At 45.7% G+C, this 26,761-nt stretch overlaps 2 protein-coding genes across 2 annotated transcripts in view; both read right to left on the reverse strand.

The window, feature by feature from the left end:
* Positions 1 to 323: 323 nt before the first annotated feature.
* Cdk5r1 (cyclin dependent kinase 5 regulatory subunit 1) lies at positions 324 to 4,486 on the reverse strand. Its single transcript, XM_085695517.2, has 2 exons — positions 4,361 to 4,486; positions 324 to 4,152 (listed from the first exon to the last, which is right to left on the reverse strand). Exon 2 carries the CDS (start codon positions 4,007 to 4,009, stop codon positions 3,086 to 3,088), a length of 924 nt encoding a protein of 307 aa, XP_085551643.1. The 5' UTR covers positions 4,010 to 4,152; positions 4,361 to 4,486; the 3' UTR covers positions 324 to 3,085.
* Positions 4,487 to 9,264: 4,778 nt separating this feature from the next.
* Psmd11 (proteasome 26S subunit, non-ATPase 11) overlaps positions 9,265 to 26,761 on the reverse strand; it is a 38,621-nt gene continuing 21,124 nt past the window's right edge. The window contains exons 6-14 of the mRNA XM_085695514.2: positions 21,992 to 22,186; positions 18,558 to 18,702; positions 16,740 to 16,800; positions 14,686 to 14,748; positions 12,207 to 12,332; positions 11,713 to 11,748; positions 11,438 to 11,489; positions 10,886 to 11,028; positions 9,265 to 10,770 (exon numbers count right to left, since the gene is read on the reverse strand). Coding sequence (XP_085551640.1) covers positions 10,886 to 11,028; positions 11,438 to 11,489; positions 11,713 to 11,748; positions 12,207 to 12,332; positions 14,686 to 14,748; positions 16,740 to 16,800; positions 18,558 to 18,702; positions 21,992 to 22,186 — 821 coding nt within the window. The 3' untranslated portion in view covers positions 9,265 to 10,770. The remainder of the gene's footprint in view (positions 10,771 to 10,885; positions 11,029 to 11,437; positions 11,490 to 11,712; positions 11,749 to 12,206; positions 12,333 to 14,685; positions 14,749 to 16,739; positions 16,801 to 18,557; positions 18,703 to 21,991; positions 22,187 to 26,761) is intronic.

The following is a 26,761-nucleotide window of genomic DNA, read 5'->3' on the forward strand; positions in this document are numbered from 1 at the left end:
AGGCCCAGGGGAAAATGGGAGCAGCAGCCTTGGGGCCAAGACTCAACACAGTCTAAGTCCAGATGCCTAAGCAGGACTGACCGGGCCATGCCTAAACGTGGCTGGCCCTCTGTGGCTTGAGCTGCCTGTCATGTGACCCCACAAAGGAAGCCCCTGCCCAGCACCTAAGCCAATGCTGGCTTGCCCTGGTGCTGCTTTCTAAATCGCTCCCTCCCTCTCCCTAACTGTCCCCCTCTGCCTGCACAAACCTATACATACACAAATCATGTGCTAAAGGTGCCCCTAACGTGCTCCCAAATGGCGGGTCCACAAAGAGACTGATGTAATGGATGGTCAGTGCATTTTATTGAATCAGCACAGTACAAAAATAAATAAAAATAAGGGAAGGGGAATTAAATTACAGCCAAACTGAGCTTCATGACTCTTGTCAGATTATAAACCACACATACTCACAAACACGCTACACATACATACAGAATGAGACAAATATAAATTAACAGTGTCCACAGTTTGGTCAAAAAAAAATAGCTACAGAAGAAATTTCACTAAAAAAAACCCATACATCACATGTGTGTAATTAGCAGTATCAGATGTACAGCTATGGATAATTCTAGGACGGGATGGCACGTTTTCTTTTCATTGCAAGTTCAACACTGCTGGAAGAAAACTAAATTCTAATAACTGCATGGAAAGAATATATCAACCCTGCAGGGCTGTAAGGAAAAGAGAAGAATCCAGTCCTGAACTCTGCTTCTGTGGCTTGTCCTCGGCACGGCGTGATTCCCACAGCCATCTGTTCTAAGGTTATTTTTCTTAAGACACAGAACGCTCCTGGTCTGCATGCACGGAACCACTGTAAAAGCGACGAAGAATAAAGGGAGATTTTGTAGATTTTTTTTCACATTTTCCTTTTTTTTTTTTCTTTCTATTTTGCGTGTGTTTGTTCTAAAAGTGTCTTCATAGCAGCATGTCAGACGGGTTCATTGCTCGAACACTCAGGTCTATCAGCTATTCCTTTACACAGCACCGATGGCCGGTGCAAGGGGTGACACACGGGCTTCACAATCAAATAGGGAGTTCTTTCCTTAGTTGCCAACCACTCCTGAAATATGCACCTCCTCAAAAATTTAAAAAAAAAAAAAAAACATTTTTTTAAGTACAAAGAGAAGGAAACAGTCAATAGAGCTGGAATCCTGTGATTGCAGCTCAGTGAACAGCTCCAGACCGGCTTCAGCAGTTGGGTGGGCTTACAAACACGCATCCCCTCCTCCTCAGACCGGACACCTGAAGCTCCTCTTCCGCTACACAAGGGGCCAATTGCCCCATGGGGCTCCCTGCACAGGTCACGGTGGCAGCGGAATCTGAAGACAGATCCTGCGTGAAGTCAGACCAGAGAGGCTGCAGCTAGCCTTGCAGGGCTCCCCAGCGCCGTGGCAGATCATGAGGGCCCAGGATTCGCTCTCTAGGAATCTGGCTGAGGGACTGGGAAGAGGCTCTCTAGTCCCAGCGGGTCAGGTCCTCTTCCCCACCTCTGCGAATTGGTTGACTGAAAGGCTCTGTCTGCTCCAGGCCGCTTCAGGGGAGACCTCAATTTCACAGCTTTCTCTACGTGACTTTTCAGTAGCGCTTGTGTGGAAGTTGGCAGCCACCTAGAACCTAATCCTATGTAAGATAACCTCTGCCTTCCCCACTGTAGCCCCCATGCCCATTCCCTGGGGAGCAGGACAGGAAGAGGAGACTCCCGGTAGCATCTTCACATTGCTCTTTGTTCCCCAAAGCTGGAGAGAGGGCCATGCAGGAAGGCTCGCTCCCTTCTCTTGGACCGCTTCCAAACCCCAAGCCACCAGTCTGGGAAAATTAGAAAGAAAAACCAGTAAAGTCCACAGAGTGTGTTTTGCAGCTGCCAGGGATAGGTGGGCACCACACCCAAGCAGCTGGAAGTGTTCAGCTGGACAGTCACCAAGCTTCCCGAGCAGTCTGGAGTCAGAGGCGAATCTTGCAATTGTCTCCAGGATGCAGCTGTCTCACTAGGTTGCACAGAGCGAAGCTTCATCTCTGGGAGAAACCGAACTGCCTGGAGACAGCTTTAAGCTACCAAGGGGTAGGGGTGGGAGACACCATTGCCACAGTAACCCCTGCCAACTGATCTCACCTTTCCCCAGCTTTGTAGGACAAATATGTTCACCAGCAAGAGGCCGTGGCACTTAAGTGGGCAGGCACCAACTTGATCTCAGGCATGGATGCCCACCTGCCCAGAAGGCAACGTTGCTCATGGGTACCTGCCACTGTCCTGGCTTTTGCAGAGTGACTGAGCTGCATTAGTCAAATGAAAAACTCACTCAGGAAAGGGTGCCCCTCGCTTCACCTCACCCCCTTAGCTGGGACCCAAAATGAGAGCGGAATCTACTAAGCAAACCACCTCATTGATCGACACTAAGGTGGGAGCCCGGAGCATAGACAAAAGGACAGGGCAGGGAGCTCCATCCATCCTGCCAGGAAAGAAAAGCCCTTCGCCCAAAAGCAAAGCAGCAAAACGGCCGTGCGCGGTCAACAGTCATGGACAATCTTTGCAACCCACTGCCAGGCTCCTGTGCTGATGGCCCAGGGCAGTGGAGAGCTCGCCTCACTGAGAACCTCCTGGAACCTGAGTCAGGACAGCTGGCTCCAGGAGCCTTTGGGAGAATGAAACAGTAGCCAGAAAAGGGTCACTTTCTCCTGGGCCACAGCCACCGGCCCCCCTCTAGCTCCCATCACGGGACAGTGGGAAGCCACATCTATTCTGGACCCAGCATGGGTACAGGTGACACGGGCAAGTCAGTCCCTTGAGCCCCCAGAGTGAGTGCTCAGCAGCCTAGGTGGCTTTAAATGCATCTTCTGGGTTTGCACAAGGTTCGTGAGTTCGAAAGTCCCCAGAGTTCTCAAAAGGTCTGGGGAAGAAAAAGGGAAAAAAAAAACCCAAGGAGAGAACATGGGAAGAGGCCCTTGGTGGCTTTGCTAGACACATACTGTACACAAATTGATTCGTTTAGTAATAAATTTTTAAAAACGAATGGAATCCTTGAGCCGGGATACCGGCCACAGGGGCTCACCGATCGAGCCCCAGGAGGAGCCGCTTCTTGTCCTCCTGGCCACTCTCATTCTTCAAGTCGGAGAACACCTGTGTGAAGTAGTGTGGGTCAGCATTGATCTGCAGCATCTTGGAGCTCATGAGGTTGATAACTGAGAGGCAACGGTCCCAAAAGGCTTCCTTGCAGCTCTCCACTAGGAAGGGCTTGAGCGGGTAGGAGATTTCATTGCCCATGTAGGAATAGGAGAGGTACAGGCAGGTCAGCAGGACAGCCTGGAGCTCGTGGTCCGAGCCCACCTCGGAGGAGATAACATCCCTGCAGAGCATGTAGAGGAAGACCACGTTGGCCGGGGTGATGAAACCCTGGTCCTGCCAGCCCTGCAGAAGCAGCGAGCGGTCCACGCTGCGCAGCCAGAGCACCGGGTCCGTGGGGGACAAGTGCTTCAGGCGGTAGCACCGGCGGCAGAGAAACTCGCCCAGGCAGCGTAGCAGCTCACTAGTGGAGGCCTGGACGATGACCCGTTTGGGTGTCCCTGCAGAGGTGATGGCAGGGTGCGGGGCCTTCTTGACGGAAGAGGAGACCCCAGTCTGGGAGCCCGAAAGCTGGCTGGCTGGGGGTGCGGGCGGCTGGGCCGGCGGGGGCTGGGCGAATGTGGACAGGTTGGCGCACGACAGCGACTTCTTCAGGTTCTCATTGTTGAGGTGCGCGATGTTGCTCTGGTAGCTGCTGTTTGGCTGCGCCTTCTTGGAGTTCTTCTTCTTGGCTGACACTGCCACGATCCTCTTCCAAGGCAGCACCGAGATGATGGAGTGCCGCTTCAGGTTCTTGTCCTTGGCGTTCTTGCTGTTCTGCACGGCCGTGTAGTGGCCCACCGTGGCCGCGCCATCCTCAAACAGCGTGGCCTTCCGATAGCTGGGGGACAGGGATAGCACTGTGCCCATGGTGCCACTGCGCGCCCGGCGGGGGCCGGCGCCCCTGCGCGCCCAGCCTGCCGGCCTGAGGAAAGGGACGCCTTACCGAGCCTGAAGCGGCCGCAGGGAGAAAGGAGGCGCTCCCGGGACGCGACGCGTGTAGCCCTGCGGATCTGCGTGGAAAACAAGATGGTTCTCAGCCCCGGGCGGGGCTCCGCGCCGCGCCCCTCCGCCCGCACCTCCGAGGCCCGAACCCCCGGGCCGCGGCCCCACCGAGCCCCAGCCCGCGCTTCCACTGCGGCACCGGCCGAGCGCCGCAGCGGCCACCGCGGCAGGACTCCGACCCGGCCGCGCGCACGGCCCCGGTCCGCGCAGCCTTACCCGCAGGCAGGCTCCTGCGGCAGGCGCAGCCTCTGCGTCTCAGGCCCTCCGCAATGCGCGCCGCGGCCCCGGGGCTCGGCGCGGATCAGCGCGGCGGCGGCTCGCAGCTTCTGTCCAAGGTTCTGCAGACGCCGCGGCCCCGCCCCCGCCCGGCCCCCGCCCGCGTCTCCGCCGCGCGCTCGCCCGCCCCGCCCCGCCCTGGCGCGCGCCTCGCAGGCTGCCTCTCCGGGTCGCGCGCGCCGCCGCACTCCCGTTCGGTCTCGCCGCCGGGTCGCGGCCACTCGCGTCCTCGGCTCGAGCGGGGCACGACGGCGCCTCTAGTGGGCGCGCTCCATGCGGGCGGCGGGAACGCGCGGCGCCGGGTCCCCGCTTCGAAGCCGCCCGCGCCGCATGGCGCAGCCCGGCTTCGTGAGTCCCGGCGCCACGCAGCGGAGCTCGCCGGGCGGACGGGCGGGCGGGGCGAAGGGCGGACCCCGCCCAGACACGTGCTGCCTTTGTTCCCGCCGCGGCCCCCGCAGCTGAGGCCGCGGGCCTTGTGAAGAGTGGCCCCGCGCGGGGCAAGAGAGAGCCGCATGCATCCCCATGTTGGCGTAAAAGCCCGTCGTCCCATAAGGCTCATAACCTCGGGCCAACCTCAGATTTGCCCCTTTTGAAACTTGATGACAGTAAAAATATACTGGTTCTGATCATCGACGCACAGCTCCCAAACACTCCTCCATATCCTTCACAAAGGCGACTGCCGATTTACTAGCCATTTATTTTGGACTGATTCTGGAGACTCAAACTGGCAAGCAAGCCACAAACCATCTCTTAACTCGAACCTAGAGAATTCCTGACAACACCTGCAACAGCTGAGCCAACTATCCAAAACAGGAATCTTGTTGAGTCACTAGGCACAGTACTTCCAGGTTAGAAAGTGCCAGTTTCTTTATGTACCCAGAAATTTCTCTGCCAACAGGAGCGGAAAAGTTTAGGGGCCTTGGCGACCAGAATAGAAAATGCACTGCGCTGTACCAAAAAAACGTTTTCTAGGACCTATCAATCACCCAGGAAGGCTAGCTTAGCTTGTGTGCCCTTCATCACAACGTTCCTCAGTGAGCAGAATCGTAGCCGGTTTTCTATTGCTAGAACACAACACCCAACACTGAATAATCTATAAAGTAATGTGTTGCGGGGCGGTGGTGGCACACACCTTTAATTCTGGCACTCGGGAGACAGAGACAGGCGGATCTCTGTGAGTTTGAGGCCAGCCTAGTCTACTGTGCGAGTTACAGGTCAGGCTCCAAAACTACAAAGAAACCATGTCTCGAAAAACAAAAGCAAAACAAAATTAATGATGTGTTAGCTCACAATTCTGGAGTCTGGTCCAGAACCAAGGAAAGTGGTAGATCTTTCCTTGATGAGAGCTTTGAGGCTTCAACTCACACGGGGAAGGGGGAGAGCCAACAAGTACTTGTGGGATTGATGGCAGGTGCCCCGTTGGTTATCTAACAACTCACACTAGCAGGAGTTTACTTAACCCCTTCATGCATCGAAGCGACTCTGACTTAAAACCTTTCCTTGTAGCACAAGCCAGCTAGCGACTTGCAGTCTTCCTGCTTGTGGTGATTGCTGGAACTGAGGCATGAGCCACCACACCAGCTCTGACGACCCCGCTCAACAGACACCGAAACCAAGCCTCATGGCTCAGACTGTCAACAATCCTAACTGTTCTGGAAAATCAGGAGTTGTCCTGGCCCTTCATTGTCACAGTGGGCAAGTCATCTGCCCATGGTCTTTCAGCCCCCTGACCCAATGCCTCTTCCTGGAAAGGAAACCCTGAAAGTCAGCCTCTGTTCCTCCAGTCCCAGGGGGAGAGACCCAGCTTCTCAGCTGGCTTCATTGTTTATGTTCTTTCAAATTATAGGATTGAGCAAAAGTTAAATGTGCTCTACTTCCCTAAATAGACACACATCTCTGAAGGCTACAATCCACCCATCAGAAAAACCTGGGCCTGCTGTTGCCTGCAACTGAATTCCAGCTCTTACAATTGATCCTGGAGTTCATGGGCCTTTTCCAGCATGGCTGTACACATGTCTTCTCTTGCCTTCTGTCCAGCCAGTCCTTCAAACCCAGTGTGAACTACTCCAGCCTCCTCACATTGCCAGGGGGCAAAGTCATGTTTGCAGCAGAACAGAATAGGACAATTCTATCAACCTCCATGCTGAGGGACAAGGTTGTTAGGCGCCCTACCACCTAGGTGATACCTGAGAAGCTCGCTTCAAAGTCTATCAGTCGGGGTTTTGGAGGGTAACAGAACTCCCAACAATGGTTAGCTATTGGACAGAAAATCCAAGAATCCAGAAAGAAGCTGCTCAATTCAAGAGGCTGGATGTCTCGGCTGGTCTTCAGCAGAGGCGGGAATCCTGAAGTAGGCCCTAATGCCAGTAAAGGAATTGCCTTGGTAGCAAGGACAGAGCAAGCAGGCAAAAAGCAAAAGCTTCCTTCTTCCACTCCAGCAGTAGGTGTGGCCCAGATAAAAGGTGTGTCCCTCCTCCTGAGACCCAGATTAAAGGCCCGTGTCTTCTCACCTCAAGATCCTGATAAAAAGTGGATCTTCCTACATCAAATTAAGCAAAATCCCTCACTGGTGTACGCTCTGGATTTGGATTTTTGTTAAATCCCGATGTAGTCAACCTTGACTAGCCTTCACACGGGGCACCAGTCAAGCCCACCTCTGCCTTCCCCCACCCAGCTCCCTCACTGTTCCAAGAGGGAAGCAAGAAGAAAGGGCAACAATCTGCCCAACATGGTAGAATTCAGAGCCCAGAAGGCAGAGCCAGCTGAACAATGCAGGATGTTTTCCTCCCAGTATTCAGATAGGGGAGATGTCTAGTTCTCACATCAGCCAGCCTACTTTCCCCAAGGCCTATCTAGCTACTTTGCAGGGTGGGATGCCCATGCAATAGCCCAGTAGATATCTGTTGTACATTTACCACTTCCCGTACCGGCCCAAGAACAGAAGGCCAAAGGAGCAGCTAGCTACATGGTACAGAAAGGATTCCAACCAAGAGCTTCAGAACTGGTTCTTGAGGAAGTCTTCCTGTGAGGGCATAGAGCAGCATCTAGTGGCTCTTCTGAGCAACACAGATTATGTAACCAGCACACAGCAGGGCACCAGAGCAGCCCTCTTGGCTGTTACAGTCAAAGCAGTCTCATTAATGCACAACAAAGCCCCAATACATTGAAGGCGAATGCCTAAAAGGAGCCCTCAGCTAGACAGCCCAGAACCAGGCCAACCCATGGACAGACCTTGGGAGTGGGGAGGAAGCTAGGCTAGCTATATGAGACCCAGAAAGAGAAATCGTGGCACATCTCATGATGGTCTAGTGCAGCACAGTCCAACAGAGGTTACCTGAGAGCCATATTGAGCAGACACATGGGCAATGTGCTATTTTCTAGGAACTACATTAATAAAGAACAGTTGGGCGGTGGTGGTGCACACCTTCAAGCCCAGGAGGCAGAAGCAGATGGATCTGAGTTCAAAGTCAGCCTGGTCTACAGAGCTAGTTCCAGGACAGCTAGGGTTCTTACACAGAGAAACCCTATCTTGAAAAACCAAAACCAACCAACCAAACAAACAAACAAAAAAACTCCAAAAGCAGAAACAAAAAAAGGGAATTTTAATAACATATTTTATTTAACCCAATATGCCCCAAATATTCCAGTGCATATACAAAAATTAGTAAGCTGCTAAACACTTCTTTCACACCAAGCCTGTAAAGGATGGTCTGTGGTTAGTCTGAACTAGCCTCACTTCAGGGCCTGATGTCGTCACATGGCTAGCAGCTCTGCCAGGCAGGATACCTCTTGCATCATCACACTAAGGGTTATTGTCCAGAGCTGCTTAGGGTTTAGTTCTAGGAGACCCTCCTTACCCTGCTCCAGCTCCACATCACATCCCTATGGAGAGTTTTAAAGTCCTTTATAGAAACTAACTTTCTAAAAGTAAAAGTATACCAAGAAACACATCTACAACTGAGAACTGCTAAACTGGAAGGGGTTTGTCAGTCCCCCAGGGGCCCCAGGCCCTCAGAATCCTCCCACTCTTGGGGTCTGCAGGCAGTATGAAAATAGCTACTATTGGGGGCTGGAGAGATGGCTCAGCGATTAAGAGCATTGCCTGCTCTTCCAAAAGTCCTGAATTCAATTCCCGGCAACCACATGGTGGCTCACAACCATCTGTATTGAGGTCTGGTGCCCTCTTCTGGCCTGCAAACATACACACAGAATATTGTATACATAATAAATAAATAAATATTTAAAAAAAGAAAGAAAATAGCTACTATTAAAGATTCCAAAGTCGGGGGCTGGAGAGATGGCTCAGAGGTTAAGAGCACACTGGCTGTTCTTTCCAGAGGTCCTGAGTTCGATTCCCAACAACCACATGGTGGCTCATAACAATCTGTAATGAGATCTGGTGCCCTCTTCTGGCGTGCAGGCAAACATGCAGATAAAACACTGTATACATAATAAATAAATCTTTAAAAAAAGAAACCAAAAGAAGATTCCAAAGTCACTAAATTGAGACTGGCCATCGAGACACTGGCTCTGGCACTACTTCATCAGAACCTAGCAGCCTATCGCCTCCCACAGACAAGGAGGTAAGGAGACAGGCTTGGTGACTACTGCCCAAGCCCACATGTCCTCACTGGCCCTCCTGCCCCAAAAGACACCTGAGCTCCATTTCTGACTTCACTCCTTACAGGTCAGCTTTCCTGCCAAGGTCTCCAAATATGAACTCCCAGCATGGCTATAAGACTCCCATTAAGCAATGAAGTGACAGAGCTCTGGCCAAGCCAGAAGGGGCTACATGGAACACTTGAACTTTCTTGGAAACCCGCCAACACTCAAGAAAAGACACCTTTTGAAAAAAAAATTATTTTATTGGAACTCATCTGAACATCAGATATACCTGGTGTTGGTTAGCAAGAACCGTTTGTACATTTGATATTGATGGTGCCAAAACCAAAACAGCGACTGGACATGATGGGGAGAGAAGGTGGTTGAGAACAAAAACCTGATTTTGGAGAGGAAAGTGAAAGCCAGTCAGATTTAGTGGAGATGCAAAACCTGGTACAACAAAACCCTTTTACAAAATAGAAATCTATTACCAAAACCTGGAAGGACGACAATCTGAGAAAAGGAGGCCAGCAGGAAGGAGTCAGGGGGAGGAGGGAAGAGAGAAAAGACAGAGTGGATGAAAGGACACAGCACAGTGGGGACAGCAAAGGTGCAGGCATTCACCTGCCCAAGTGGCATCAAAGCCTGCTAAGGAACTGCATCGGAAACTAAGCATGCTAAAACAGCGCCACCCCTTCAGCTCACACTCTTAAGAGGCAGAGAAAGACAGTCCGGGGAGGGGGCATGAGGGTGCTTCAAACCCAAAGTTTTGGTTTGGGTTTTTTGTTTTTTTTTTTTTTTAATTTAAATTAAAACCACCCAGCCTCATTCCCGATGTTACTGTTTTGAAAATGGATAGATCCATCTGACAGCAGGAGAGAAGGGTAGAGAGGGAAAGCAGCAGATGGAGTTCAGACAACTCAACTCCTCTAGAGGGGAAAGAGAAAGGATATGGTCTCCTGACTGAAAGGAAATAGAGGAGAGGAAAGCAAAAAGGGGAGGAGGGGGTGGTTAAAACACTGCCATCTAATCTAGTTGCTGTGTTAAAGAAAGCCACGTGCACAGCAGGTACCCTGAGGGCTGAGGCCCACACTGCGCCCGCCCGTGTGGCCGTAGTGGACACTAGCTCCTGGACTTGTTCCCATTCTTTCACAGGTCAGAGCAGAGCCGTACTGCAGTGGCTCCACAGCCGGCCTTTCAGGTAGTCTGCTGGAGCCAAAGTCAGAGAGGGAAGGGTGGACAGGCCAGATGGCAGGGAAAGCACACCAATGCCTCGTTTCAAATAAAAAGAAAACAGCAGTCTATACACAGTTGTTTGTTTTGGTTCAGTACAAACAGAATAAAAAGTCGTTGCTTTTGATGGTCAGCAAATACCCAATTCTGAAGAGGAGGAGAGGTGGCGCCCAGCAGGTGGATGAGGATCCCCAGTGGTTGGCGGGGTGCCTGGCTTTGCGGCCCTCTCCCAAGAGGCAGAGAGCACAGCTTTAGGTAGTGTAAGCCTTTTTCCTTTTATTTAGAATCTTTTTTTTTCTTTTTTCTTTTTTTTTTAAGCAATTTCCCCACTCCCATGTTGGCCAGTGCTGATTACATGAGAACTGGCCGCCTATCGCTGGATACAGATGCACCAATGAGGGTTAAAAACTTTCCGAGCGAAAAGTAGAACAGAAAGAAAAGAATCTCCTAGCATTTCCCCAAGGGTTCACTCTCCCGCCACACACACTCTCCAAAGAACCGCTACAGATCCAACTCTGCAAGAGAAGACAGAGCAGTGTCAATCGGGGAAGCCGTGAGGACCAGAAGTGTTCAGTGTCGACAGGCAGAAGATAGCGCTGCCCGGCCCTGGGTCCCGGGGCAGGCACTCACCTATGTCAGCTTCTTGGCTTTGTTGTAGAGGGAGTCCACTACTTTACTCATGTTCTGAATTGTTTCCAGAGCAGCTTCGTAAGTTTTATCTACTGGGGGTTCATCAAAAATGATCAGGACACCCTCCCCCTGGTCCAAAATCCCTGCAAGAAACACAGCAATAAACCAATTAAAAGGAAATATTAGACAATAAAAAAGGACCCCATTCTGTCTCATCATTTTATCCCAATTTCTCCCGGCATGTTTGCTATTTATATATACGTGAGCCTGTGTGAGTACACATAGCACATGTGCATGCAGGAGCCCTCTGAGGCCAGAAGAGGGCCAGATCCCGAAACTAGAGTTACAGGTAGTTGTGAGCCGCCATGTGGGTGCTGAGAACTGAACCAGGTCCCTAAGTGTCTTAACTGCTGAATCCTCTCTCCATCCCCTTACACACTGTTCAAAGGGAATCAGGGCTCCAAGGAATGTCATGAGAGAAACTCAGCCCCTGCTTTAAAGATACACCCTGCAAATTCTGACCAGGCACTGGCCTATGTGATGCTTACTCACCGTGAAACTTCTTGTCAAGAATCATCTGTGATAATTTTCTTTCCACGTCGGCCTAAAATCAAAGTATACGATTAAAGGGACCAATATCCATTAATTAGAGATCAGTCTGACATGAAAGTTTCACAAAAAAAGAGTCTTACAAAAAAAAAAAAAGGATTGGAGCAAAATAGCAATGAAATACTCTCCAGCTAGGAGCCCATATTTAGTTCCTCACAAAGATAGCCCCTCCATATCTTTTCCCCCATTCCCACCACCTAACAGGCCTGAGAACTTACCTTGGAGAGTTTGATGAGACTAGATATGTGTTCAATCTAAAAGGAAAAGCAGACAGCAACATTGAAAGTTTGAATTTATCTTCAATATAAACCAGAAGGACGGAGAACTGGTGTGTCCCTTGAGCTGCTGAATCTAATGAGCAGAAATTCTCCCTGGCCACACTTAGTGTTCTGCTTGGTCTACTTCCTGCCCTTCACTATACAGAATACACTTCTGTTTCATGTACCAAATTCAGAAAATATTGACTACATGGACAATGACTCCAAGAATGGGATAATTAACACAGGGAAGGGCCAGCTCATAGCCACCTACCCCACCAGCATCTTCTTTGATTCATTTCCCATCCAGACAAGTCCAAGTCCTTGGTGGCTTCTTACCAACAGACATACCCTTGAAAGTGAGTTCCTATTCTGGACAAATATGGAAAAGGAGGTGGCTACCGCTATACCATCTAACCCAAAACTGTTAAGAAAGTTCCCAGGAAGATTCTTACCTGTACTCGGGAAAAAGGTTCAATGACCCGGATCAGATTCTGTTCCAGTAAGTTATCATACAACTTGGCCAAATGTGTGCTTATGATTGGGTCATCCCGGAGCTCTGCCCGGTAGTCTGTCAGGGCCTGCCAAACAAAGCTCATACCAGAGACTGGCACACACATTAAAGTCACTACTCCTAGCCTCCTGAAGTCTTCTGGCCCTAGTGATTATATGATACATACACACACATACACACACACACACACACACGTACACAATCTGAAGAGTATGAAGAACTAAAGCATGAAGCCACCATGCTTTCCTGTCCTAAAATTTAATCCTGCAAGCCGAGACACTCTACTTAGAGGTCAAGCAAACTGCACACGTATTTTCAGCATATATCTCAGAGCACTCTGAGATGAAATAATGAGAACTCATTACACAGCTAGCCCTAGGAGCTCTGTGGGAAAGTACAATGTGGCTCTGCAGGCAAAGAAAGCAAAATGTTTTTCTAATTCTGCTTTGCCTTAATGTTTTCTAAGTATCTGATCACAGAAGAACCATGAGTAAAAGTGTCCCGTCAGATTTTATGGCAAAAGTATAGGCTGTGTTACTGTGACCGATACATTTATCTTTAGTACTGGGTTCCGTGTCCAGCCTCACATCATTCTGCTCTGAGCACTATAAAGGAAGCAGACAACCATATTAACTAGGAATAGGCAGGCGAAAACAGAGTAATGACTGACATGGAAGGTCTAAGCCATGTGGCCCTTATCTTCAAACACACTGTTTTTGGTTTTTAGGTTTTGTTTCCATTTGGTGGATTGATTTTTGAGACAATATGTAGTCATGGCTGGTTTGGATCTCTGTGTAAACCAAGCTGACCTCAAACTCAAAGAGTCCTACCTGCCTCTGCTTACCAAGTACTGGGATTAAAAGCGTACACACACCTACAAGTCTGGTTTTTAAGTTGATTACTAAACTCAGACCAAGAACACCAGTTTAGAAAAGAGTAGACAAGACTCATCCTAAAGCTAAAAATGTGTTTCTCCCATTTTCAATCTTCTCAATGAGCAAAAGAAAGCTTGCAAGGTCACCACGAAGAAGGGTCTTATCTCTCTTAGAGATAGGCAAAGTAGTAATCCCACTACTTGGGACAGTGAGTTCAAGGTCAGTGTGGGCTACCTCGCAAGACCCTATCTCAAAAAATAAACCAAGTGCCATGCACACTGCCTTCAATCCAAGCAGAGGCAGAGGGAAGCGGATCTCTAGGCTGAGTTCAAGGTCAGCCTAGTCTACAAAGTGAGTTCCAGGATAACAGGGCTGTTACAGAGACACCGACTCACCAAAAAATAAAAAAATAAAAAAAAAACAATGAATGAATGAATGAATGAATGGAGGGAAGGAGGAAGAGAGGGAGGAAAAGGAAAAAAAAGAAAAGGAAAGGAAGGAAAAAGGAAGGAAGGATAAATGAGTGAATAAGTAAACAAGTGAAATAAGTACAAATGAAAATAAGAGAAGGAAATAAAATTCATCTCTTTTGCTCACAGAGTACAAAGCAGGTCTAGGCTACCCACAGCTGTTCTGTGAGGAAGAATGAGGCCTAGAGTTAAGCCACGAGACGTGATTGCTGTGTGGTTTGGGCATTCCCCCCAATTACCATGTTACCAAAGAGTAGAGGTAAAGAACTTTATTGTGCAAAATGAATGGCAACTTTTTTTAAACATGTGTGCGTGCATGCGTGTGTGCGTATGCATGCAAGCATGCATGTACACTTGCAGGTGTGTGTGTGTGCATGAGTGCACGTGCCTGTAGTGTCCAAAGGGTTAGGATCTCCCTGGGGCTGATGTGACAAGAGGCATGTGCTACCCAGTGTGAGTTCTCTGTAAGATCAGTATGTGCTAGTGAACCATTTCTCCGGCTCCAAATGATACCTTTTGAAACTAAAAAGTATACACAAATGCATTTAATATAGCTCAACACGCTACTCACTATACAAAACTATTTCCTATTTAAAAAGGGGGGGCTGGAGAGATGGCTCAGAGGTTAAGAGCATTGCCTGCTCTTCCAAAGGTCCTGAGTTCAATTCCCAGCAACCACATGGTGGCTCACAACCATCTGTAATGAGGTCTGGTGCCCTCTTCTGGCCTGCAGACATACACACAGACAGAATATTGTATACATAATAAATAAATAAATATTTAAAAAAACTATTTCCTGGTTTTGATATCGTTCTGGGGAAAGAGGACATGGGATCGACATGTACTATCTTTGCAACTTAGAAACTTTTTGAGAGTTTTGTTTGTTTTTGGTTTTTGAGTCAGGGTTTCTCTGTAGCCCTGGCCATCCTGGAACTCCTTCTGCTGGCCTCAAACTCACAGAAATCTGCTTGCCTCTGCCTCTCCTGTGCTGGAGTGATACCACTGCCCAACTTAAACTGTTCTTCAATGGCCCTCATCTCCACCCATTCCCCCATCAATTCAATACCACACTCACCTTTTCAAAATCTGCCAGTGATCTGTTTTTGCTAGCTTGAGCCACACATTTCAATGCTTCTGTCTGAGAATTTAAATAAAAAAAAAAAATCATGAAAGCAATCTGTCCTGAGTGCTCACATAGACCCAAGGTCTCATAAGCACCTACTATGAAAACAGCAACTTATCCCCCATCACTCTTTTTTAAGAGGTCTTAGAAGAAAAGCCAGAAGTATTGAATATCATTGTATGCCAACCAGTTTCCCTTTGAAATGTGAAGTGATTTAAATAGAAGTTTCCCAAAAGGATAGACCCGGATAAGGATTCTCTAGAAAAACTAAGCTTAAAGAGAAAATAACAAAAAGAGTTGTGATTTCTTTCTCTTTACTCCAAGATTTATCTCCACACCTACCCATTTCTTTCTGCCCTCAAACCTGATAATCCCTGGGCTTTGTCAAGGTTCACTGTGCTAGCTTTGATACAAGACATTGATTGAGTGAGGTATGCACTGGGGTTCAGACATTAGTAGTCCACATATTACAACTGAATATTAAAACCCTACATCGTGCCAAAACTGAATGTACAATGACCACAAGAAACGTCTAACTGGGTTACAAACGGGTACCTGGCAAACTATCACGTCTCCACTCAGTGCCTATCTTTCCAGATCAGCCTGACTTCTTGTGAGAGCTGTCACTGAGGCACAAAGTAACAGAGGAAGCTACTATGCGTCAGTCTACACGAGTAAGAAGACTAAGTCTATATTGCAGACTAAATGGCACAAGGCTGTGAGGAGCACAGTTTGTCTCTAGCATCTGCCCTACAGACAGAAAAAAAAATGTCATGATGAGGACACTCTGGAACAGAGTCAGATAACCAAAGTTCAAAATCTATGCCCACCATTCTCAGCAACCTGTCCTTGTTCTGGACAACTTTACAATACCAACCTTGTTTTTTGTTTCTGTTTCTTGGCATTTTTTTGGTTTTGTTTTGAGGCAGGATCTTACTCTGTAGCCCTGGCTGGCCTAGAACTAACTCTGCCTCCCTAATGCTGGGATTAAAGATGTGTGCCACCACATCTGGCTTCAGGCTTCAACTCCAGTTTTTTGTTTTGTTTTGCTTGCGTTTTTGTTTTTGGATTTTTGTTTGTTTGTTTATTTGTTTGTTTTTTGAGACAGGGTTTCTCTGTGTAGTCCTGGCTGTCCTGGAACTCGCTTTGTAGAACAGACTAGCCTCAAACTCACTGAGATCCACCTGTCTCTGCCTCCCAAGTGCTATACCACCACTCAGCTCAACTCCAGTTCTTATGAGAAAAGGCTCTACATTAAAAGCCAGTGCTCCTGAAGTCAGAACTACAACTGACTTGAAACTTTTACTGAAGGAAAAACCAATTAGGAACACTTATTTGTACGCCACAGATTTAGGGAGATAGCTAATCTGTTCATTGTTTAGAGACAACTCTACCTGAAATTCAGAATGATAGCTTTTATTTAACTACAACAAACCGCAGACAGGACAAATACCTAATATCTCAGACATTATCCTGACAACTGTGTGCTCTAAAAAGCCATTCACATCTACTCAATATAAAAGGATGATCAACCATCAATGGCCACTTTTAAAACTATAGTCAGACTCACAGTATGAATGGAAAGATAATAAGCTAAGAAACACTCAAACTCTAGTTCTTACACCAAGTAATCTGGCCTCCCTGCAAGCACGCATGAACCAGATCTCACCAGGTTCCTGACTCAGAGAATCAAGATGTGAGATTCACTGGTTCTACTTGCAAGCGAGGCTCACAACAGAAAGATATGACCAGAGATAAATTGTAACCTATCAGCAAATGCTACAATATACTTCTATAAGCCCCTCAAATTACCTGTAACAGAGTCCAACACTTACTTTCTAGGCCAAGAATTTAACAGTAAAGAAAGTCTAAGGAATGAGCTTAAGGGAAGAAAACAAGGGGTGGAGAAGGTAAGATGGAGACCTGAGGAACACTGGTCCCATCACACATTATGAATTTGACAATCAGCTGGTCTCAGAGCAGACCGCAGTCACGGTATTCCCTACCTGTCTCCCTGCATACCGAAGTGCAAGCTTTCCGCTCACCAAAGCCTGGACATCTTCAGGGCTACAAAAAAAAAGAAAGAGAAAGACAGAGACAGAGAGAGAGAGAGAGAGAGAGAGAGACAGAGAGAGAGAGAGAGAAAGACAGAGAGAGAGAGAGAGAGAGGAAGAAGAAGAAGAGGAGGAGGAGGAGGAGGAGGAGAAAGAAAAAGAAAAGAGAAAAGAAAAGAGAAAGAAAAGGAAAGAAAAGAAAAGAAAAGAAAAGAGAAAAAAGACATACTTGGTCAACTGCTCCAGGACATTGCAATTCTAATCACAGATAGGTGAACTATTTACCAGAATTCCATTGTGAAGATTCATTCACACTGAAAAATCAACTAAATGTCCCAACTATGCCCCAACACTGCAGCAGTCAGGTTTTTTTCACTCTTGGCCAAAGCTAGCAGTGAAAAGTAAAAACCTCCCAACATTAAAGAAAGGGGACAGCTGAGTGTGGTAGCCCATACCTTATGCTATGAGTTCAAAGTCAGTCTGGTCAACGTAGTAAGATCTTGGAAGGGAGGGAAAGAAAGAAAGAGGGAGAGAGGGAGAGAGGGAGGGAGGGAGGGAGGGATGGAGGGAGGGAAGGAGGGAGAGCAACAGAGAAAGAGAGTGAGAAAGAAAAAGAGAGAATGACAGAGAGATAGAAAGACAGAAAGCCCAACTGAACCCCACCCCTAAATCAACAGGCAGAATAATAAGTTTGAGTCAAATCTCAGCATAGTGGGTCTTGCTAAAACACAGCCCTGGGGCGGGGGATGCAGCTCAGTTGGTAGAATGTTTGCCTGGCATACATTAAGCCCTGGATTTATTTCCCAGTACTGGTAGCTCATGTCTGCAATTCCAACATTCTGGACAGCAGAAGTCTGCCACCAACATCATTCTTATCTACATAAAAAGTTGAGACCAGGGCTAGAGAAATGGTCTGGTTGTTAAGAGCACTTGTTACTCTTGTAAGGACCCGGATTCAATTTCCAGCACCTACATGGATGCTCACAGATTTCTGTAACTCCAATTCCAGGAGTTCTGATGCCTTCTTCTGGCCTTCTGGACACCAGACATGCAAGTGGTGCACACACATATAACCAGGAGAAACACATGTACACACACAATAAAAACAAATTTCAAAAATATATTTTCAAAAAGGTTAGGGCCAGTGGGAGGTGGTAGCATAAGTCTTTAATCCCTGCATTTGGGAGGCAGAGGCAGGCAGATTTCTCTGAGTTCCAGGCCAGTGTAACCCCTCAAATAATAATAACAACAAGAACAACAGCAATAATAAAAAATATACAATTAAGATGATTTTAAAATCACAACCCTAGGTAAGGGACATAGTATTTATCTAGCATGCATGAGGCACTGGGTTAAGTCCCTACCACCACTTAATTATCATGCCTTTTATAGTCCAGTTATTCAATTATTTCCTGGGCTCCATGCTCCCCATTCAGGTTGGCCAGTTGACTAACACTGGCCTATCAGCTATTTCCTGAGCTCTGTCCTGTGCTTAATACCTATGAGGACAAAATATTTGAAAAATGAGAAGTTCTCCAATAAAACTTCCCACTTAAGTAATTTCTAAAATTTGCCTCCCCAAATCTGAAAGACTAGGCAAGTAAAAGAGATGTGGTGCACCTCTGACCAGCCACTCTACCTCAACCAGCCCCACAGCCTGCAGCTAAATTTGCATTTATGAGTGGCCAAACTCCCTCCCAAGCCACCCTCTGTTATAGCACAAACTTGGTTGAAAGACTAGAGTTTATCCTACAGTTAGTGTACACTTACGTGTTGAGCATGATTTTGCACAATAACATGTACTTCAGAGATGTGATGGCCTTGGGGCTATCAATGGAGTCATAGCCTTCAAATGCCTCATAGAAGTATGAGTAAGCAGTTTTCCAGTCCTTCTCCTCTGCTGCATGAATAATACCTGGAGAGTGAAAAGAAAGAAGAAGAAAAAACATAAAATAGTAGAACTAGAAGAGAAATTAGAAATTGACTCCAACAGGATCAAGTTACTAATGATCTCAAGTGAAGACAAAGGAACTGCCCCAGGTCATAGCCAACAGAGCTGACATTAGAGCCCCAGGTCTCTGGCCTCTGATCAGCACCCACCCTTTTTAAATTACCAAAGGAGTAAGAGACCCCAATTAAAAAGGAACCCTAAAAAACTCACACTGTATTATTATCTTTCCCATGCTACTTAGCACCTATTCCTGCCTGCACTGGAACAAACATTAAGTCCCCATCGTATCACCTATACAGGCCAGTGAACTGACCCACACACGCCAGACCACACCACACCACATGAATAGCATCAACTTTTGACTAGTACATACAAAGTCCTGCATTCAAGCCCCAGCACTGAATAAACGGGATGTGGTGTCAAACATCTGTAATCCTAGCACTTGGAGATAGAAACAGGAAGACCACAGGAAGATCATCCTCAAGATCATCCTCAGCTACGCACCAATTTTAAGGTCATCCTGGGATTTATGAGATTGTATCTCAAAAGCAAAGCAACAAAATTAAAATTAAAAAAAAAAAGAATCATGTCATGTGATGGTGGCACAAGCCTTTACTCCCAGCACTAAGAGGCAGAGGCAGGTGGATTTCAGAGTCCAAAAGTGAGCCTGGTCTACTACTGAGAAAGTTCCAGGCTAGGGCTACATAGAGCTCAAAAAACAAAACAAAAGAACTACTAGCTTTTTCTATGCTGAGTTTGTTGTTGTTGTTTGATTTTTTTTTGAGACATTGTCTTACTATGTAGCTCTGGCAGTCCTAGATCACCACGTAGATCAGGTTAGCTTCTTCTACCTCCAAATGCTGGGACTAAAGGTATGTCCTGCGCCTAGCTAAATTTAGAATTTTCATACTAAAGTAGCTTTCCTAATTGGTAATATTCCCCAATATGTTATTATTTTCATTTCAAATATATCTCATTTTGAATGTGATTTTGCCTATAGGAAAATATACATCTCTCTATAGCCAAGGAAAACTCCAAGACTGGAGAGACAGCTCAGCAGTTAAAAGCGCTGACTGCTCTTCCAGAGGACTTGAGTCCAATTCCCTGAATCCATATGGTAGCTCACAATCATCTGTAACTCCAGTTCCAGAGGGTTCAACACCCTCTTCTGGCCTCAGTGGCCACCAGACATGCATGTGGTACATAGACTATACATGAAAGCAAAAGACCCACACACAAAAAATAGAACTAAATAAGTCATTTTGTTTGTTTGTTTGTTTTTGAGACAGGGCTTCTCTGTCCAGGAACTCACTTTGTAGACTAGGCTGGCCTTGAACACACAGAAAACTGCCTACCTCTGCCTAGCTCTAAATAATCTTGGAAGACACAACAAACTGCTGAAGTTGCCAAGCTTAATAAATATCAGAATTTCCCCCATATCCTCCCAGAATATCAGTAGTGCTGAATAAGTCAGTCCAATAAGTCTGGCTGGAGGGAAAAAAGTGAGCCAAGCACTATAGGGTTATACGCTCACAACCACAGCACTCATCAGCTCTCAGGAGGCCGAGGAAGGAGAATTCTAAGTTCAAAGCCAGCAGAGACTATAATGTAGGACGTTATCTTTAAAAAGAAAGGAAAAAAGGATGGGTGGGAGGAGGGAGAGAAGGAAGGAGGGAAAGGGAGAAGGGGGAGAGAAGGGGAGAGAGAGAACAAACAAACAAGGCCTCAAAGACAAATATGTTATTTTCTTGAAAACATTAACAAGAAAAGTCACATCAGCAGTATTACTATTTGCTTATGTTTACGTTTTAAAGACTTTTTTCATTTTTTTATTGTTTTTATTAAGCTATACACTTTCTCTTCCCTTCCTCCCCTTCCCCATGACCCCCACGCTTCCAATTTACTCAGGAGATCTTGCCTTTTTCTCCTTCTTACGTAGAACCAACCATGTATGTCTCTCTTAAATTAGGATCCACTTTGTTTTTCATTTATTTTTGTATCTGAGTGTTCGTACAGATGCCCAGAAAAGCCAAAAGATGGCACCAAATTCCCTAGAGCTAGAATTATGGGCTACCCAATGCATTTCTAACTGCTTAGCCATCTCTCCGGCCTAAATATGTTTACTTTTAAAAGCAAAATCCCACATTCAACACAAACATTAAAGGGAGTCTTCCATGTGCCAAGCAGAAAATATACAAACAAGGCTAATGAACTTAGTACGATAGTGTGTATAAAAGAATAAATTTTGGGGAACTGTAAAGAACACCTGTTCTGGCAGAAAACTTGGATTCAGTGCCCAACATTCAAATGGTAGCTCACAGCCATCTGTAACTCCAGTCCCAGGAAATCCAATGCCCTCTTCTGGCCTCTTTGGGCACCAGGCAGACATAAAGTACATATACATGTAGGCAAAACACCCATTCATATTAAATAAAAATCAATCTTAAAAATTTTTTTTAAAAATATATTTTGAAAAGTTAATTCAAAAGCAAAAAAAGGAACCCAACAAAGGCGAATCTGTGAGTTGAGGGCCAGCCTGGTTCTAGAGCTACATAATGAGATCCTGTGTCAAAACCAAGAAAGAATGAACAAAAGAAGTTTGCAGAAGAGACATCTAAATTGGATCCAGAAGGATACATAGGCATTTGCACATAGGGTTCAAGTGTAAAGGCAGAACATCTGAAATCAGGATTATCTTCCAACAGTCCTGACATGAAGCCCATTCAAAAAAATCCTACATGTTTCCAAGTCTCTAAGAGACTAATAGATTTGGTTAACACACATAAGGTAGGCCACTCTGGAAAAGAAATGCTACCATTCTTAGTAAGTGACTAAGAGATAAATTAAGTGAGAACCCTAACGTATGGTTGACAGTCAGGTTGCCTAGACAAGCACTGATAACTATGGTTTTTTTGTTTGTTTGTCTGGTTTTTCGAGACAGGGTTTCTCTGTAGCTTTGGAGCCTGTCCTGGAACTCACTCTGTAAACCAGGCTGGCTTAGAACTCAGATTCGCCTGTCTCTGCCTTCCAAGTACTGGGATTAAAGGTGTGTGCCACCACTGCCCAACTGATAAGTATGTTCTTAATTGTTTTAGGCAGTTAATAGGAAGAAGCTAGCTTGAAAGGCAGCCTTCTCATTTGTTTCTTAAATCAGTCAATTATTTTCCAGCTTCAGCCCCACCCCCATTCCTTTCACCCGTAAGATAAGGCAAGCACTGAGGACGTGCATCTTATGCACTGCTGGACCACTTACCTGATTGCATATCCAAAGTGGCCTGCAATTTAGGGGGGCAGTAGATGGCATTGGCTGTGGTTCGAGCAGAGGTTAAGGCAGCTCGGGCTTTCGGCAGATTACTCAAAGCATGGTATGTTTTGCTTTCTAAAAGCTGTACTTCCACCAAAAGGGCTTTATCATCCATCTTTTTCAATTCCCGCAGCAGCTGAGAACCTAGAAAAGGAGAAAATATGCATATATCTGTTTGTTAGTCTCATTACCACCATCATCCTTTTTTCCTAGCACTTGGGAGGCAGAGGCAGGTGGATCTCTGTGAGTTCAAGGACAGCCTGGGCTATAAAGTAAGTTCCAGGACAGCCAGGACACAGAAATACCTTGTCTTGAAAAACAAAAACAAACAAGCAAATATAGGGACTTACAATACAGCTCTGGATGGCCTGGAACTCACCATGAAAACCAAGCTGGTCTAGAGTAGTCTAAACTGCCACACTAGTCTCTTTTCCCCCCTAAACAAAGATTTGTTTGGGGCTGGAGAGATGGTTCAGGTTAAGACCAGGACGACCCCTTGGTGGTTCATAACCATCTATAGCTCCAGTTCCAGGGGATCCAATGTCTCCCTTTGGACTCTTTGGGCGCCTGGCACATACATGGTACATATACACACACACATACACACACACACACATACATGCAGACAAATACTCATCCACATAACTTTCTTATTAAAGAAAAGAAAGGTTTGTTTTAAATTTGTGATTATTGTCTTTGTAAACATATATGCACATGTATGTACAGGTAGATCTCTGTGCACAGAGACCAAAAGAGAACATCGAGTATCCTCCATCACTTTCTGCATATTTCTTTGAGGCAAGGTCTCTTCCGGAACCTGGAGCTCCCGTTTTCTCACCTAAGCTAGAAGTTAACAAGCCCCCATGGTCCTGTAACCACATGCCTTGGAGCTGGCATTTTGTCTAGATTCCCTTGTTAGTCTTAATCTTAACATTATAATACCATAAAATCTTACTCTCTACTCATAATGGCAATAATAAAGAAACCCTCCAAAACTCATACAAGTTACCTTCACAGCCCATGAAAGAATTAAATTTTCCTCTAATGTGCTTTCAAAAGAAAACTACAGGGGGCTGGAGAGATGGCTCAGCAGTTAAGAACATTGCCTGCTCTTCCAAAGGTCCCGAGTTCAATTCCCAGCAACCACAAGGTGGCTCACAACCATCTGTAATGAGGCCTGGTGCCCTCTTCTGGACTGAAGAAAGAATACTGTATACATAATAAACAAATAAATAAATATTTAAAAAAAAAGAAAAAAGAAAACTACATTATCCTGAAGCTTTTATTCTAAACACAACACTGGAGCTAAGAGTTCTATACACTCACACCTAAGATTTACAGTGACATCCATCCAGCAATCAAAGGGCTGTAACTTTTTGAAAAACATGGGAAGCAGGCATGGTAAAGGCATGGCTGTAATCTCAGAACTTGGAGAGTTGTGACAGAATGATAACAAGTGATTGGGCTACATAGTGAGAAACTGCCTTAACCAGCTAAAACAAAAAGAAATCAGGGTACAAGGCCTCATGGGGAAGAAAGAAATTTTATAATATGTCAATATTCTTCAAACACACCTTATTTCTCCATCTCAGAAGAGAATAGCAGATCATTTATACTATGTACAAAAATTAACTTCAGATGGATAAAAGGCATAAATAGGAGAACTAAAACTTTGGTGCATGCCTGTCACTGTTAACACTTAGGAGGCTAAAACAGGAGTATGAGCACGAGGCCAGACTAGGCTGTATAATTAATTCCAGACCAACATGGGCTACAGAGAGAGATAGAGACAGACAGGCAGAGAGACAGACAAGAGAGAGAGAGAGAGAGAGAGAGAGAGAGAGAGATCGATCAACTATAAATCCTCTAAAACAGAGCCAGGTGTGGTGGTGCACAACTTTAATCCCAGCACTTGGAAAGTAGAAACAAAAGAAAATGAAATAGATAAATAGGATGTTATTATAATTTAAGGACACTTTATTTGCTGTGCACACATGCACAGGCCCAAGCCCGGTAGTGGCACAGCAAGCATGTGGAAGTCAGAAGACAACTCCTGGGAGTCAGTTCTCACCTGCCACCGCATGGTCCTCAGGCCTGCATGCAAGCACCTCTACCTGCTGAGCCATTTGCTGGCACAGAACTTACTTTAAAAAAATACCATCAATAGCCGGACAGTGGTGGAGCATGCCTTTAATCCCAGCACTCGGGAGGCAAAGGCAAGTGGATATTTGTGAGTTCGAGACCAGCCTGGTCTATACAAGAGCTAGTTCTAGGACAGGCTCCAAAGCACCAGAGAAACCCTGTCTCGAACCCCCCCACCAAAAAAATACCATTATTAAAATGAAAAACTCATCAGGCATGTCGGCTCACATCTATAATCACAGGACTCAGTAGGTAGAAACAGGGAATTCCCAAAGCAATGTGTTTTCCCTTATTTTTTTACTCATAAATTGTCACATTTATTTATTGGTTTATCTATTTGAGTGAGTATGTGTGTATGGCATCTGTGTGAGCTAAAGAGAAACCCTGTTTCGAGAAAACAAAACAAAAAACAAACAAACAAACAAAACACACATAAGGAAATCCTACTTTACATATATTAAGAAAACTATAAGGGCTGGAGAGATGACTCAAAGATTAAGCCATCTTATAAGGCTGTTCTTCCAGAGGACCCAGGGTGCCATTCCCAGTACCCACATGGTGGCTTACAACTGCCTGTGTAACTTCAACTTCAGAAGATTCAATACCCTTACACAGACATACATGCAGGTAAATTATTAATACTCATAAAATAAAAGTAAATTATTTAAAAACAGAAAACTATAGTAAAAGATAGTATTGATGAGGATGTTTCTGCTACTTGGGAAACAGTTTGGTTGCTCTTCAAAAAACTATAGCTATCACTTGACCTAGTAACCCCATTTGTAGGTCAGAATTCGAAATAAAAACAGGTTCTAGTAACAAAACAGTATTCTAGAAACAAAAAGGGAAAGAATACAAGTCTGTCAAGCAATGAATAAGCAAGCTACAGTCATGGGCTGGGGAGATTGCTCTGTTGGTGAAGTGCTTCTACACAAACATGAGTTTAGAGCTCCAGCACCCAAGTAAAAGGTTACCGGAAAGAGGTAAAAAGACCCCTGTAATTCAGTGGTCCTCAAGTCTAGCTAATCCACCCAATACCATATTCAGTTAAAGACCGAAAGATTCTTAGTCTCAAAACTAAGATAGACCATGATTGAGGAAGACACCCAACATCAATCACGGGCCTCCACACATATGCATATACACTCATGTGAACACACACACACACAATACATCCAAAGGACAACTTATTACTTAGCAACTGACACATGTGACAACATGGGTGAATACTGAGAATAATTATGTTAAGCAAAAGATGACCACATATTATATGACTCCATTCACATGTACTGCCCTAAACAGGAAGATATGTACAGAGAAAGCAAACAGTAGTGTCTCTGGCTTGGGAAGTGGGGTGAGGAATGAAGAATTCATGAATAGTGACAGCTGATGGCTTCTTTCTGAAGTGATGGAAATGTTCTGAAATTAGGGGTGGTCACTGCACAACTTGGTGAATACATTTCTAGGAAAAAAATTACTGAAGTATACGTATAACTTTGGAAGGTGAATTTTGGGGGTTGGGGAGCTAATTCAGTCCATAAAGTGATTGCTACACAAACTTGAGAGTCTGAGTTCAACCTCTAGAATCTAGAACAATGTAAAATTCAAGGCATGGTGACCCACACTTCTAATCCCAGTGCTGGGGAGGCAGAAACAGAAGCACCCCAGGGGCTCGCCTGCCGGCCAGTGTATCATAATCAAGGAGACACAAGTCCCTTTCTCAAGCCAGGTGTGGCACCACACACTTTTAGTTCTAGCACTCAGGAGGCAGAGACAGAGACACGGGTGGATCTTCTGAGTTGAAGCCAACATATCTTTCTACATAGGAAGTTTTTAGGCCAGCTAGAACTCCACAAGACCTTGATGGTGGGGATGGGGCAATGAACACTCCTAAAGAACACCACCCAAGATTGACCTTTGGCTTATGCTTTCTTACACATGCTTACAAAAACACACACACAAAGATGAATATGAAATGAATCTGAATTATGTCTCAATAAAGCTAGCTTTTTTAAAAAAAGCTACTATCTCCTGTCTCCTTAAACCTATGAAACTGTTGGCCAGACATGGTGGCAGACACCTTTAATCCCAGCGCTTGAGAGGCAGAGGCAGGTGGAGTTCAAAGCCAGCCTACTGCAGGATATTTGATCGTACTGTTAACCCTAAGATTGCATTATTTACTGGAAAAACCTGTTTCTAGTTGTAGTGTGGCTCAGGCCTAGCACAACTTTAATCCTTTAATCTAAGAGCTTTCTGCTTATTGCAAACAGGATTAAATAAAGTCAACCATAGCTCAAGAAAGGGAGTAACCAATCGTTTGACAAGAAGTGAATATAGGATTATTAAGAAAAAAACCATAGAGAGTAAGAGGGAGTCAGGAGGACAAAAGGAGAAAGAGAGACACAGGAAGGAGAAGAGAGGGACATTCTTTTGGTCTCTTTCTGGGAGAACAGCAGAAGAGGAAGGTGAGCTGGGTGCTTTCCTGTTGCACTGAACTAGCAGGCTTTCACCCCAATATCTAACTCCCGAGTCTTTACTGGTAAAAATCAAACAATTGAAATTTTGTTTAAAAAAAAA

Source organism: Myodes glareolus, chromosome 9 (assembly GCF_982192425.1).
Source record: "Myodes glareolus chromosome 9, mMyoGla1.1, whole genome shotgun sequence".
NCBI classification, from domain to species: domain Eukaryota; kingdom Metazoa; phylum Chordata; class Mammalia; order Rodentia; family Cricetidae; genus Myodes; species Myodes glareolus.